The 15893-nt window shown below is 49.2% G+C and overlaps 1 protein-coding gene across 1 annotated transcript; it reads right to left on the bottom strand.

Moving 5' to 3' along the window:
- Positions 1 to 15776, bottom strand: LOC103167157 (deoxyribodipyrimidine photo-lyase-like). The gene is made up of 10 exons (XM_029076313.2): positions 15587 to 15776; positions 13985 to 14424; positions 13718 to 13863; positions 12966 to 13148; positions 11240 to 11398; positions 10275 to 10473; positions 7288 to 7440; positions 6171 to 6292; positions 4464 to 4623; positions 1 to 559 (listed from the first exon to the last, which is right to left on the bottom strand). The coding sequence occupies exons 2-10, from the start codon at positions 14361 to 14363 to the stop codon at positions 414 to 416; spliced, it is 1647 nt and encodes a 548-aa protein (XP_028932146.1). The 5' UTR covers positions 14364 to 14424; positions 15587 to 15776; the 3' UTR covers positions 1 to 413.
- Positions 15777 to 15893: the final 117 nt, after the last annotated feature.

The raw sequence follows: 15893 nt of genomic DNA, 5'->3' as shown, positions 1-15893 counted from the left end.
GGATCACCATTTTGCAGATGAGTGAACTGAGGCACAGAGAAGTCAAGTGACTTGCCCAAAGTCATACAGCAGGTGTGGTGGAGCCAAAATTTCTCCTGTTTCCCATCATGCCAAAGCTGGGACTGAAATCAGGGCCACCTGACAACCAGGAAAGGACTTGAGACCCTCTTCCGCTCCCAATTCCTCTCCCCCTCCGCGGCCGAACGTTCAAGCCATCTCCGGTAAAACAAAGCCTCAGCTCTCACTGCCCGGCTTTGGGGAGAAGTCAGAGTCTGTGATGGATGGCAGAGCAAAGATCTGGTAGGCTGTCCTTTGAGGTAAGAACTACTAAGCAGCAGAATTACAGGCTGGCTTATAATCACTTGTGTGAAACCCAACTGTGGGTGAAGAGATGGAAGTCTGGAGACCGGGCCTCATTCCCTGGGGCTGTACTTGTGCTCAAACTGGGCCACGTCGAACTTCCTCTTACAGCCGGCATAGTTCATGTAGCGGATCTTCCCAAAAACTTCACGCTCCGCCCAGCCCTGGTCATGGATGCCACAGATGGACCACATGCAGCCTGTCCCAGGGAAAAGGAGAATTAGGGGGAAAATGGTGGAGAGAAGGGCTGACTCTCTCAATCTGGATTCCACTGGTTAGATCCTGGAACATATTATGAAGGCAAAGAGGAAAGGGATTTCCCTAGAGGACTTTTAAAGAATTGATCAATGGTATTTATTGAGTGCTTACTGTGTGCAGAGCACTGTACTGAACACTTAAGAACAAGACAAGTGTCTATTCTAATGGGAGAGGATAGACCAAATGACCTCAGCTGGTGTATCATGACTGCTTCCCAAAATATATCACCCATAGAAATTGTGCAGGCAAAAATAAAAAGTCATCAATGGCTGAACTTTTTTTTTTTTTTTGGCTAATGGTATTTGTTAAGCACTGAGGTAGATGGAAGTTAAACTGGACACAGTCCATGTCCCATGTTGCTTTCATTCAATCGTATTTATTGAGCATTTACTGTGTGCAGAGCACTGGACTAAGCTCTTGGGAAAGTACAATACAACAATAAACGGACAAATTCCCTGCCCACAACAAGCTTACAGTCTAGAGCACCGCCCATGTCCACATCTTACCTATCTTAAAAAAACCCTCCTTTGACCCCACGGCTCCCTCCAGTTACCTCCCCATTTCCCGTCTACCATTCCTCTACAAACTCCTTGAGTGAGTTGTCTACACCTGCCATCTCAAATTTCTTTCCTCCAATTCTCTCCTTGGTCCCCTCAAATCTGGCTTACATCCCCTTCACTCCACAGAAAATGCCCTCTCAAAGGTCACCAAGGATCTCCTTCTTGCCAAACCCAACGACCTCTACTCCATCCTAATCCTCCTCGACCTCTCATCTGCCTTCGACACTGTCACCCCCTTTTCCTGGAAATGCTATTCAATCTTGGTTTCACTGACTCTGCCTCTCGTGGTTTTCCTTATCTCTCTGGCCAATTTATTCTCAGTCTCCTTCGCGGGCTCCTCCTCCCCGTCCCATCCTCTAACTGTGGGGGTCCCACAGGGGTCAGTTCTTGGTCCCCTTCTATTCTCCATCTACACTCATTCCCTTGGAGAACTCATTCGCTCCCATGGTTTCAACTACCACCTCTATGCGGATGATATCCAAACCTACATCTCCAGCCCTGATCTCTCTCCCTCTCTCTAGTCTCGCATTTCCTCTTGCCTTCAAGATATCTCTACTTGGATGTCTTCCCGTCACCTCAAGCTTAACATGTTCAAAACAGAATTCCTTATCTTCCCACCCAAACCCTGTCCTCCCTGATGTTCCCATCACTGTAAATGGCACCACCATCCTTCCTGCCTCACAAGCCCGGAACTTTAGCGTTATCCTTGACTCCTCTCTCTCATTCAACCCATATATTCGATCCATCGTTAAATTCTGTCGGTCCCACCTTCACAACATCGCTAAAATCAGCCCTTTCCTCTCCATCCAAACTGCTATTTAATAAAATCATTCATCCTATCCTGCCTAGATTACTGCATCAGCCTCCTTGCTGACCTCCCTGCCTCCTGCCTCTCCCCACTCTATTCCATAACTTCACTCTGTTGCCTGAATCATTTTTCTAGAAAAAACGTTCAGGACATGTCACTTTATTCCTCAAATAACTCCAGTGGTTGCCCATCCACCTCTGCATCAAAGAAAAACTCCTCACCATTGGCTTTAAAGCACTCTACCATCTTACTCCCTCCTACCTCACTTCGCTACTCTGCTTCTGCAATCCAGCCCGGATCCCTAGCTCCTCTAGTGCTGTCTCACTCTGCCTCATTTTCACCTATCTCACTGCCAACCTCTCACCCCGTCCTGCCTCTGGCCTGGAACCCTCCTTCCACAAATATGACAGACAATTACTCTCCTCCGCTTCAAAGCCTTACTGGAGGCACATCTCTTCCAAGAGGCCTTGCCTGACTAAGCCCCCCATTCCTCTTTTCCACTCCCTTCTGCTGTTGCCCTGACTTACTCCCCTTGTTCTCCCCCACTCCCAACCCCATAGCACTTATACACATATCTGTAATTTATTTATTTGTACTGATGTCTGCCTCCGCCTCTCTAGATTGTAAACTCACTGTAGGTAGGGAATATGTCTGTTAATTGTTGTACTGTACTCTCCCAAGCACTTAGTACAGTGCTCTGCACAAAGTAAGTGCTCAATAAATACGATTGAGTGAAAGAATTTTCAGATGAAATAACTGAGGCACAGGGAAGATAAGTGACTTGCCCAAGGTCACACTGCAGACAAGTGGCAGAGCCAGGATTAGAACCCAGCTCCTTCTGACTCCCAAGCCTGTGCTCTAAACTGTAAGCTCATTGTGGGCAGGGAATGTGTCTGTCTATTGTTATACTGTACTCTCCCAAGCACTTAGTACAGTGCTCTGCTGAATAAATACTCAATTAGCGCTCAATAAATATGACTGACTGATTCCATCCACTAGACCACGTTGCTTGGTCTACAGTAGGTTATTGGAATTGTATCGAAGACAGTCACCATCACCTTGTTCCTCCAAGGATCCTTAGGTGCCACTATCATAGAGAAAATGCCTCCATGCCTCCCCACTGCTCAAGAACATCCAACGGCTGCCCTTCCACCTACGCTTTAAACAGAAACTTCTTACCATTGGCTTTAAAGCACTCAGTCAGCTTGCCCCATCCTAACTCACCTCACTGATTTCCTACTACAGCCCAGCCTGCACACTTCGCTCTCCTAGCACCAGCTTGCTCACTGCGCCCCGATCTCATCTATCTCATCACAGATCTCTTTCCCACATCCTCTCTCTGGCCTGGAACTCCCTCCCCCTTCATATACACCAGACCACCACTCTTTCCATCTTCAAATCCTTATCAAGATCACATCTCCTGAAAGAGGCCTTCCCCGATTAAACTGTCTTTTCCCAAACTCCCGCTCTCTTCTGCATCATCTAGGCACTTGGAGCTATACTCTTCTGAGAATTTGGTATTCACTCCATCCTCAGCCCCACAACACTTCTGTACTTATTTGTAAATGATTCATTTATATTAATGTCTGTCTCTTCACTCTATACCGTAAGCTCATTGTGGGCAGGCAATGTGTCTACCAACTCTGTTATATTGTACTCTCCCAAATGCTTACTTAGTACAGTGCTCTAGACACAGTAAGTGCATAATAAATACCATGACTGATTGATGGATAAGCCTAAAAATCCCTAGCCTGCATAACCAGATCGGGGTGAACTGCCAACACCACACCATCATGAAACTGAAATGAAGCACCTAATACAGTGCTCTGCCCATAGTAAGTGGTCAATAAATACCACTCACTGATTGATAACTGGCCAGGTCTTCGAGACCTGCACTGTGTCATATGGTGGGAAGTCAAAGCGGTGGATCAGATCAGTAGCAATTAGCCACAGAAAATCTGTGAAGTTGTCAGCGACACCTCTAGAGGAGGATTGTTATAGAAGTAAAGGGAGAAGCAGCACTTTGCTATATTGGATGTGGTGGGGGAGAGGGGAGAGGTTTCCCAAGACCACTGCCAAGATGGATTGGCATGGAAACCTTACTGGAAAACTCCCAGTTTGGAAGCTTTGGTGTGGGGAGGAAGGAGGAGGATTGACAGTGGAAGCCCTTTCAACTTTGGGCTGCCGCTCTCCAGTTGAGGGGACCACAGACACTAGTCCCCCAGAATTTCCTCAATATCTCGGACCAGGGTAGCCCTGCCCAAGACCCCACTCTAGCTTCATTCTCTTACAGCTGCCCTCGGGCATCACCTCTCTCACTCCCCTCATCTCATGTAGCATACAGTGCCACAAGGAACCCTTCCAAATGCTCTGCTCCAGGCCCAAGAAAACCAACGTGATGAAGCTGCCAGATTCCCTTCGAGAACGCTGTCCGGCACATCCCCCAGTGGACAGCCCCAAACCTGCCCATCTCTCACCCACGTAGCCATTGGGGTCTCGTCCATCCAGTTGGAAGCGGTCATTGAGATGGATGGCGAACTCAAGGGCCTCCTCGGGGGAGCGAGTCCACTCGAGGATCTTCTTGGCCCAGTACATGCGTAGGAAACCATGCATCTTCCCTTCCTGGACCATCTGCAACTGGGGAAGACACACCAGAAAGCCCACTTATTACCATTGTTGTTACTATTATATTTGTTAAGAGCTTATAATGTGCTGAGCACTGTTCTCACTGGAGTAGATATAAGCTTATCAGGTTGGATATGGTCCCTATCCCACATGGGGCTCACAGTCTGAGCAGAACAGTGCTTGATGCATAGTAAGTGCTGCTTGGTGCATAGTAAGTGCTTAACAAGTACCATTATTATTATTATCATTAATATTGTTAAGTAGAAGCGAGACGAGATACTGAATCCCCATTTTACAATTTAGGCAACTGAGACACAGCGACAAGTGACTTGCCCAAAGTCACACAGCACACAAATGTCAGAGCGAGGATTAGAACCTAGGTCCCGATTCCCAGGCCCATTTTCCTTCCACTAAACCACACTGCTTCTCTCAGTTGTTGGGGAGCTGTGCTGTGGGCAGGGAATATATCTGTTTATTGTTATATTGTCCTCTCCCATGTGCTTAGTACAGTGCTTTATTTATTGCTATTGTTGTCTGTCCGTCTCCCCCGATTAGACTGTAAGCCCGTCAAAGGGCAGGGACTGTCTCTCTCTGTTACCGATTTGTACATTCCAAGCGCTTAGTACAGTGCTCTGCACATAGTAAGCGCTCAATAAATACTATTGAATGAATGAATGAATGCTTTGCACACAGTAAATGCTCAATAAGTATGGCTGAATGAATGTGTGAATGGAGAATGATGATAAGCAGTGAAGAGGCCTAGCCACTTGCCATGCAGGCAAGGTCCTTGTGAGGCAGTAATAATAATAATAATAATGATATTGGTATTTGTTAAGCGCTTACTAAGTGCAGAGTACTATTCTAAGCGCTGGGGTAGATACAGGGTAATCAGGTTGTCCCACATGAGGTTCACTGTTAATGCCAATTTTACAGATGAGGTAACTGAGGCACAGAGAAGTGAAGTGACTTGCCCACAGTCACACAACTGACAAGTGGCAGATCCGGGATTCGAACCCATGACTTCTGACTCCCAAGCCCAAGCTTTTTCCACTGAGCCACACTGAGGAGAAGGGACTGTAGGGGAGAAGGGACTGCATGGGAGAAGGGTAAAGAGGTCTAGGATTCCTGGGTTCTATTCCCAGGGCACTGGAAAGAGAGAGAGAGGGAGAGAGAGAAAGAGAATATTCATATATAGTGAACTTCTCTGTGCCTCAGTTCCTCATCTGCAAAATGGGAATTTAATACCTGTACTTCCTCCTACTTAGACTGCGAGCCCCATGTAGGACCTGATTATCTTATATCTACCCCAATGCTGAGTACAGTGCTTGGCACAAAGTAAGCACTTTAAAAAATGCCCAATTACTACATCGTTACTAGAGTGCCACTCCCTTCCGAGGAGCCCACAAATGCTCTGCTGCAAGGGACCCAGGCTGTGCCGGGCATCTCTCCTTTCCTGTGAGGAGGATGGGATTGGAGTGAAAATTAGGCACCTGACAGAGACAGGCCCTCGAAGTCAAGGATTCGGGGGTGGGGGGTGGAAGGGGGAGGTGAGAGAGTACCTGAGCGGCATTCCAGAGTGTGTCATGGGTCTTCCCAGCCTCCAGCTGCTCCAGTGAGTACAGATGAGTCCTCTTGTCCTTGGCATGGAGCCTCAGGGTTGTCCGGGCCCAATCGTAAGCACCTTCGGGTAGATGCCAGTCCCAGGGCATTAATCTTCCTTCCCAACCTCTGCACACAGTCTGATCTCTCCTCTACTAGCCTGTCAGCAGTTAAGCAGCTTTGAAACAAACTGACTATAGTCCCATAGAACTGTATTCACTAGCCTTCCCTCCTCCCAAGAGGGAGACAAAATCAAGTCAGCATTCTTTACCAAAATCAACTCTCGTTTACTCATGGCCATGGGAGCCAGGAACAGACATGGAACAAGCATGTAGCAACATGACCTAGTGGAAAGAGTACAGGCCGGGGAGTCAGAGGACCTGGATTCTAATATCGGCTCTGCCACTGGTCTGCTGTCTGACTTTGGGCAAGTCTCTTCACTCCTCGAGGCCTCGGTTACCTCATCTTTAAAATGGGGATTAAGACTGAGGGCTCTATGTGGGACATGGACTGGGTCCAACCCGATTAGCTTGAATGTATCCCAACACTTAGTACAGTGCCTGGCACATAGTAAGCATATAATAATAATAATGTTGGTATTTGTTAAGTGCTTACTATGTGCAGAGCACTGTTCTAAGCGCTGGGGTAAATACAAGGTAATCAGGTTGTCCCACGTGAGGCTCACAGTTAATCCCCATTTTACAGATGAGGTAACTGAGGCACAGAGAAGTGAAGTGACTTGCCCACAGTCACACAGCTGACAAGTGGCAGAGCTGGAATTCGAACCCATGACCTCTGACTCCCAAGCCCAGGTTCTTTCCAGCGAGCTTCGCTGCTTCTCTGGCAGTTAACCAATGCCATTTAAAAAAAAAAGGTGGAAATGAAGGAGTGAGGTTTACTTCTCCCTTCAACTCCTCTCTCCACTTCCCCCTCCTGCTTAGAAGGCAAGTCAAGGGATGACCGGTCACCTGACCAAGATGAGCATCAACTCGCATCTACTCCTCCCATTGCCCACCGCTGTCCAGCCAAGAGCCCCAAAAGAGGGGCCGAAGGCCTGGGTGAAGGGGAAATGTTTACCTTCCACCTTGTCGTAGTTCTCATTGTAGAAGCAGAAGTTGTCGGCCAGTTCCCTCCGCACCATGGCCTCTTCCACGAAGCTGGCCACCGAGTCAGGGTATCGGTGACGCTGTTTCCGCACTTCCAGGATGGCCCGCTGCACGGACACTTGGCCTGAGCGGAGGTGGGAGGAAAGATAGAACTCCTGTGAGGAGCATAGGCCTTCCCTGGCTAAACCATCTCAAGCAGCCTCCTTCACATTCCAGTCCTCACCATTCATTCATTTCATGTGTATTTATTGAACGCTTACTGTGTGCAGAGCACTGTACTAAGTGCTTGGAAAGTACATTCGGCAACAGATAGAGACATTCCCTGCCCAACAATGGGCTCACAGTCTAGAAAGGGGAGACAGACAACAAAACAAAACAAGGAGACAGGCATCAAAACCATCAAAATAGATTAATAGAATTATAGATATATACACATCATTAATAAAATAAATAGAATAATAAGTATGTACAAATATACACAAGTGCTGTGGGTTGGGGAAGGGGGTAGAGCAGAGGGAGGGAGTGGGGGCGATGGGGAGGGGAGGAGGAGCAGAAGAAAGGAGGGCTCGGTTTGGGAAGGCCTCTTGGAGGAGGTGAGCTCTCAGGAGGGCTTTGAAGGGGGGAAAGAGAGCTAGTTTGGTGGAGTTGAGGAGGGAGGGCATTCCAGGCCAGAGGTAGGACGTGGGCCAGGGGTCGACGGCGGGACAGGTGAGAATGAGGCATCGTGAGGAGGTTAGCGGTGGCAGAGGAGCAGAGTATGCGGGGTGGGCTGTAGGAGGAGAGAAGGGAGGTGAGGTAGGAGGGGGCAAGGGGATGGAGAGCTTTGAAACCAAGAGTGAGGAGTTTTTGTTTCATGTGAAGGTTGATAGGCAACCACTGGAGGTTTTTGAGAAGGGAAGTGACATGCCCACAGCGTTTCTGTAGGAAGACGATCCGGGCAGCAGAGTGAAGTATAGACTGAAGCAGGAGAGACAGGAGTATGGGAGATAAGAAAGGAGGCTGATGCAGTAATCCAGTTGGGATATGATGAGAGATTTTACCAACAAGGTAGTGGTTTGGATGGAGAGGATCTTGGCGATGTTGTGAAGGTGAGACCGGCAGGTTTTGGTGATGGATTGGATATATGGGGTGAATGAGAGAGCGGAGGCCCCAGAGGCCTCCAGAAGGGTGCAATTACTTTAATCAATTAATCAATCATATTTACTGAGTGCTTACTGTATGCTGAGCAAACTAAGCACTTGGGTATGATATAATAGAGTTGGTAGACATATACCCTGCCCACAACGAGCTTACAGTCTAGAGGGAATCTTCCCCCAAATGCCTACAGAAAGAAATTGGGAGCTGAACATCCCAGGCTGAGTTCTCAGCAACTCCACATCCCTTCTGTGCCATCCTCAGCATGATCATCAATGGTACTTAATGAGTGAGTACTGTGTGCAAAACACTGTAATTGGGAGAGTACAACACAACAGGATTGCTGGACAGGTTCCCTACCCACAACGAGTTTTCAGTTTTCCTTTCCAACCATAGGAGATCAGCTGTCCAGAAGTGGAATGGAAACTCTGGAGGAGGGGTGGGCAATTACTTGGACTGGCGGGCCACAGGATGAGTTTAAAACAGCTACCGAAGTGTGCACGCGCGTGCACACACACACACACACACACACACACACACACAAAGTACTTGGTATCCATGTTATCTCTCAAAAAAGTTACATCATCTCTTGAATGAAGAACCCTTCTCGTCATGTCAGAAAAATTCATAGCACTTAAAACATGATAATAAATTAGTGTAGGTTTACCCAAAAGTTAACTCTAAGACTGCATAAAAGAGGATCAAAACATACCCACCAGGGGAAGAAAGAATTTCAACAATGTCTGTCCTCTGCTGAGGACAGTGTTGGACTGGATGGAATCTCCTGGCAGCCAGACGCAGCAAGCTTGGATCTAGAATCTGGTGGAATGCGCTCTCTCTGCTAATTCAACAGACAACTGCTCTCCCCAGCTTCAAAGCCTTACTGAAAACCCATCTCCTCCAAGAGGCCTTCGTGGACTAAGCCCCATTTTTCCTCATCTCCCACTCCCATCTGTGTCGCTCTGACTAGCTCCCTGTGTTTTCCCCCATCCCAGTCCCACAGCACTTAAGCACTTAATTGTATTGACGTATGTCCCCATTCTAGACTGTGAGCTCACTGTGGGGCAGGAATGTCACTGTTTATTGTTGAATTGTACTTTCCCAAGTGCTTTGTAGAGTGCTCTCCACACAGTCAGTGCTCTATAAATAGAGAAGCAGCGTAGCTCAGTGGAAAGAGCTTGGGCTCGGGAGTAAGAGGTCATGGGCTCGAATCCCGGCTCTGCCACTTGTCAGCTGTGTGACTGTGGGCAAGTCACTTCACTTCTCTGTGCCTCAGTTACCTCATCTGTAAAATGGGGATTAACTGTGAGCCTCACGTGGGACAACCTGAATACCCTATATCCACCTCAGCGTTTAGAACAGTGCTCTGCACATAGTAAGCGCATAACAAATACCAACATCATTATTATTATTATTAATAATAAATATGACTCAATGAATGAATGAATTTCTAGATTCCCTCTAGATTGTAAGCCCTCTCTAGACTGTAAGTTCGTTGTGGGCAGGGAATGTGTCTGCTATATCATACTCCACCAAGCATTTAGTACAGTGCCCTGCACACAGAAAGCGCTCAATACATCCACTGATGGATAACTGGTTACAGAGCTACGAAGCAGAGACTGGTCAATAAGGGGAAGAGGAGTCTCCCAACTTGGGCCAGAGTGGAAACCAATTTTTTCCTGTTCCCTCCTGCCTCAGGCGCTGAGGCAAAGCAGGGAAGAGACGCTGGGCCAACTCAGGGCTGCCAGGGGCCCAGGGACCAGCCGACTTGGACAGTGGCCTCAAATGGGAGGAAAGAGCACCAGACGAAGGGGGCGAACTCACCAAAGTGAAACCAGGGAGAGAGGTTACTAAGCGCTGCCTTGTTGGGGTCATTGCGGCTGGAGCTGAAGATCCGGAGCCGCTGGTCGATGAAGGTCTGCAGCACGGTCAGCCCAGCTGCGGTGCCGGGCTGGGCCCACGACACCTCCCCCACCGTGCGATCCACCTGCAGCCCTGCCCGGCACGCCTGCCAGTCCACGGGCTGCGAGAGGAGAGGTCGATCAATCGTCCATCATCAATTAATGAGCACTTACTGTGGGAAGGGCACTGTACTGAACGCTTGGGAGAGTACGATGCAAGAGAGTTGGTGGACACGTTCCCTGCCCACAACGTGCTTACGGTGTAGAGGACGATACTTAGGGGGATGCACCCAAGACAGGCAGTACTTTTAGAACTGCGGGGATGGAGATTGAGGAATGCTAGACTGGAGGAAAATCTACCCAGCCCCCAGGGCTTTTCTCTTCCTACTTCTCCCACAGAGGGCTGGGCACATCCAACAAGCCACCCAAAACTTCGGGGTTGGAGCAGGAAACTGGGAAACCCCAGCCTGACCTAATCTCTTTTTGATACCTCGGTTTCTTTCACCTTTCCAGAAATATGTATGTCCGACCCCAAAGAGATCAATTCCCCCTACTGAGGATAACGATAATAATAAAAATAATAATTATGGTATTTGTTAAGCACTTACTATGTGCCAACCACTGCACTCATCGCTGGGATACATGCAAGGGTAATCAGGGTTGCCCTACCTGGGACTCAGAGTCTTAATCTCCTTTTTACAGATGAGGTAACTGAGGCACAGAGAAGTTGAGTGACTTGCCCAAGGTCACATAGCAGACAAGTGAGGAGCCGGAATTCAAACCCATGACCTTCTGACTTCCAGGGCAGAGCTCTATCCATTATGCCATGTAGCTTCTCATGTGGGGGAGCGGATGGCAAGGGGCACCGCTGGCATCTCCCCGTGTTACCTCAGCCTGGAAATCAGCGGGATGCGGGTGACGGACGAGGGGAGGGAATTCAGTGAGGAAGTTGGACAGTCGGTCATGGATCTTGCGCCGGATGGTACGAGCCGCGTACTCTTGTTTGTCCGAGGCCACCCAGCAGGGGACGATGTTATGGGCATCCACCTGAGAGAACAGCAAGAAAATCCCACCTTTCTCCAGACTGGCTGGCTCCAGGCTCCGGCCACTGACCCCTTGCTCACGTGTTCCTTCGGGCCTGGAACTCCCTGTCCCTTCATATCTGATAGTCCCCACTCTCCCCACCTTCTTAAAATCATATCTCATCCAAGACTAAGCCCCTTATTTCCCTGTCCACCCTCCTATGATAACAATTTTGAATGAACACTTTGAATTTGATTAAATGAATTTGATTCAACACTTTGATATTCACCCCAGCCCCACGATATTCATGTTAACATTCCTTAGCTCTTCCATTTCCCCTATCCCCTAATCAATTTTAAAGTCTGTCTTCCCCTCTAAACTGTAAGCTTTTTGTGGGCAGGGATCAGGTGAAGAGCTACTTGCCTACTGGAAAGAGCCCGGGCCTGGGAGTCAGAGGACCAGTTCTAATCCCAGCTCCGCCACATACCTGCTGTGTGTCGTTGTGCAAGTCCTTTCCCTTCTCTATACCTCAGTTCCTGACCTGCAAAATGAGGAATCAAAATCTGCTCTCCCTCTTAAACTGTGAACCCCATGTGGAACCTGATTATCTTGTATACAACCCAGCACTTAGTACAGTGCTTGGCACATAGTAAGCACTTAACAAATACCACAATTATTATTATCATTATTATTATATCTACCAACCCTATTGTAGTGTACTCTCCCAAGTATTTAGTACCATGCTTTGCACACGAGCCCTCAAAAATATCATTGATGATGGATTGGTTGATTTGTTGGCTGCTACTCTGCTCGGGCGAATCTCTGGAAAAACCAGAGTTCTACTTGGCTGGTGCTTATACAGAGGGTTGGCAGGAGGACTCAGGGCACCCTCCCTGTATCCCTCCATCCCCCACCCTTAATATTAATAATAATAATAATAATTGCAGTATTTGTTAAGTGCTTTCTGTGTGTCAGGCACCGTACTAAGTGCTGGGGTGGATACAAGTAAATCGGGTTGGACAAAGTCCCTTTCCCTCATGGGGTTCACTGTCTTAATCCCTATTTTACAGATGAGATAACTGAGGCCCAGAGAATTGAAGTAACTTGCCCAAGGCCACACAGCAGACAAGTGGCAGAGCTAGGATTAGAACCCAGGACTTTTTGATTCCCAGGCCTGAGCTCTATCCACTCTGCCATTCATTCAATAGTATTTACTGAGCGCTTACTATGTGCAGAGCACTGTATTAAGCGCTTGGAATGTACAATTCTGCAACAGATAGAGACATCCCTGCCCAATGACAGGCTCAAAGTCTAATCGGGGCAGACAGATGGACAAAAACAAGAGAACATAATCACGATAAATAGAATCAAGGGGATGTACATCTCATTAAAATAAATAGGGTAATAAAAATATATACAAATGAGCACAGTGCTGAGGGGAGGGGAAGGGAGATGGAGAGTAGCAGAGGGACAGGGGGCTTAGCTGAGGGGAGGTGAAAGGGGGGAAGGGGGAGGGAGCAGAGGGCGGAGGGGAAGCAGAGAGGGAGCACTCTCGGACTGTCCCCCGAAGGCCAGCTCCCGCGGCCCTCACCTGCACCAAGGGCACGACTTCTGGCAGCCCATCCCTGACATCGCGGACCCACTGCAGGGGCAGGCGGAGCGGGGAGAAGTCAGTGACCACCGCCCCGATGTCGTGGTCCCGCACGAAGGTGGGCAGAGTGTCCTTGGCCAGGCCTGGCAGCAGGTGGAAGGGGATGTCCAGCTGCTTGCACTCCTGAAACAAGAGATGGAGGGATACGGGGGACAGAGAGCCATCGCTACGATGCCGCCTCGGTCACTTTCTGCGCTGCAAAATTTCCATTTCCGGTCAAGAAATTTACAGGGTTTGTGGGCATCACCCTGACTTGGTCCCTTCACTCATCTCCCCTCCCAGCCCCACAGCACTTACATACATATCTGTAATTTCTTTAAATTAATGTTTGTCTCCCCCTCTAGACTCGTAGCTCATCTCTAGATTAGTCTGTATCCACCCCAGCGCTTAGAACAGGGCCTGGCACATAGTAAATGCTTAAATACCATAATTATTATTAGACTGTAAATTCGTTGTGGGCAGGGAATGTGTCTGTTATAATGTTATATTGTACTCTCCCAAGCGCTTAGTACATTGTTCTGCACACAGTAAGCGCTCAATAAATTCGACTGACTGACCGAGTCTTCACTCACAATATCACACTCAAATCTAAGTATCTTAACCCTGCCCACCTCCCCACTGGGGGAAAAGGAATCCCTCCAAGGAGTTGATTCCTCGTCCTCCAGCTTAGCCCCGAGACATCCCCCGGTTACCTTAGCCACTTCCTTCAGGCCACCAAGCATGAAGCCAAAGTGGCGGATGGTGGCGCCGAGGAACGAGGGGACCAGGCAGAAGCAGACGTGCAGTGGAAGCTTCCGTTGCAAGGCCAGACGCTGGGCATACAGGAAAGCCCAGTTATCTGCAACAGTGGAGGGGAAATTAAATTAAAAGTTTAGGATTTGGGGAATGCAGTCTCAGGGCACGCAGCCTTCCCACAGGTGGCTCCCTCCCGTGCTCCGGACACAGCCCGCTGCCCAGACCTTGCACTCTCTGGTCCCGAGACATCCAGTAGACGACCCCCTTGGCATCTTCTTTTAGATGGCAACCCTGAGAGATGAACCTCACACGCCGCTCGTCGTAACGGAACGCCAGCGCGGAGGGGGCCGTCCGGAGCCGGGCCTGAGGGACTGCGTCCTGCAGGCTCCCAACTTCTCCTTTTCCCCCTTCTTCTGCCTTTCTACTCCCTTTCTCCTCCGCTTGAGCCACAGTAGCCACATTGGTCAGGCGTTTCCGGGGGCCTCCCGTCTGGGTGAGCTTTTCCGTCGTTCCTTTCTCCTCAGTCTCCCGCTGGACTCCCACGTCGTCCTCCTCACTTACTTGAATCTTACTGGCATTTGCCCTTCTCTTCTTTGGGGCCATGCCAGACTCAATCCCCGTGCAGAAGGGGGGCAGGTCCACCTCGGCAGTCAGCGGTCTGAGACTGAAAATAAAGACACTGGGTAGCTTAGAGAACTAGAGCAGCTAAAATAAAAGTAATGTTTAATACTAATGATGGTATTTGTTAAGCGCTTACTATGTGCAAAGCACTGTTCTAATTGCTGGGGTAGATAAAAGGCTTAAACACAGTCCCCGTCCCACACTGGGTTCACAGTCTCAATCCCCATTTTCCAGAGGGGGTAACGAGGCACAGGGAAGTTAAGTGACTTGCCCACAGTCACACAGCTGACAAGTGGCAGAGCCAGGTTTCAAACCCACGACCTCTGCCTTCCAAGCCCGTGCTCTTCCCAGTAGGCCATGCTGCTTCTTGTATCTCCCGCAGCGCTTAAAAGAGTGCTTGGCACATAGTAAGCACTTAACAAATACCATCATTAGTAGTAATAATAATAATGTTCGTATTTGTTAAGCACTTACTATGCGCAGAGCACTGTTCTAAGCACTGGGGTTAGATACAGGATAATCAGGTTGTCCCACGTGAGGCTCAGAGTCTTCATCCCCATTTTCCAGATGAGGCAACTGAGGCCCAGAGAAGTGAAGTGACTTGCCCACAGTCACACAGCTGACAAGTGGCAGAGCCAGGTTTCGAACCCATGACCTCTGAGCCCCAAGCCCGGGCTCTTTCCACTGAGCCACGCTGCTTCAATAGTAATAATAGTAATAATAGTAGTAGTAGTATACACAGTAATCAGATTCTCCCCCGTGGGGCTCACAGTCTTAATCTTGAGAAGCAGCGTGGCTCAATGGAAAGAGCACGGGGTTTGGAGTCAGGGCTCATGAGTTCGAATCCCAGCTCGGCCACTGGTCGGCTGTGTGACTGTGGGCAAGTCACTTAACTTCTCTGTGCCTCAGTTCCCTCATCTGTAAAATGGGGATTAAGACTGTGAGCCCCACGTGGGACAACCTGATTCCCCTGTGTCTACCCCAGCGCTTAGAACAGTGCTCGGCACATAGTAAGCGCTTAACAAATACCAACATTATTATTATTATTATTAATCCCCGCTTTTACAGATGAGGAAACTGAGGCACGGAGAAGTGACCCATCTTAAGCACAGAGTAAGCGCTGAAGAAATGCCCTCCTCAATGATCATTATTATTAGCTGTCCCCGCGGGTGGGGGTTACAGAGGGGTCCCGGAGGCAGCCTTACCTGGAGGCGGGGGGGCACCCGCTGTAAACCCCCCTCCCCCCAAATCGGGGGCCCCCCTAACCGGGACCCGGGCGACTCCGTGGGGCGCGCAGCGTGGAGCACAGGGTCTAGGGGACGGAGCTTGGCCTCCTCCTGCTTGGGCAGGGCCGGGAGCTGGCGGGCCAGCTTACACAACGCCCGCTCCTTACACAACTCCAACCCTCCGCCTCTTCACCCCACTGCCGGGGCGGGCACAGGGCGGGGCTTACAAGGGCATAACGTTCATTCATTCAATAGTATTTATTGAGCGCTTACTATGTGCAGAGCA

Source organism: Ornithorhynchus anatinus, chromosome 1 (genome assembly GCF_004115215.2).
Source record: "Ornithorhynchus anatinus isolate Pmale09 chromosome 1, mOrnAna1.pri.v4, whole genome shotgun sequence".
Taxonomy (NCBI): Eukaryota; Metazoa; Chordata; class Mammalia; order Monotremata; family Ornithorhynchidae; genus Ornithorhynchus; species Ornithorhynchus anatinus.
The sequence above is the reverse complement of the archived record's forward strand: the minus strand, read 5'-3'. Positions and strand labels throughout refer to the sequence as shown.

What these genes read in the sequence shown, in the direction of transcription:
- LOC103167157 (XM_029076313.2), bottom strand. Translation starts at nt 14,363, where the DNA reads ATGGCCCCAAAGAAGAGAAGGGCAAATGCCAGTAAGATTCAAGTAAGT. An exon ending in TCGGGACCAGAGAGTGCAAG is followed by an intron (nt 13,864 to 13,984) that starts GTCTGGGCAGCG and finishes CCACTGTTGCAG; the next exon opens with ATAACTGGGCTTTCCTGTAT. An exon ending in AAGTCGTGCCCTTGGTGCAG is followed by an intron (nt 11,399 to 12,965) that starts GTGAGGGCCGCG and finishes CTGTTCTCTCAG; the next exon opens with GTGGATGCCCATAACATCGT.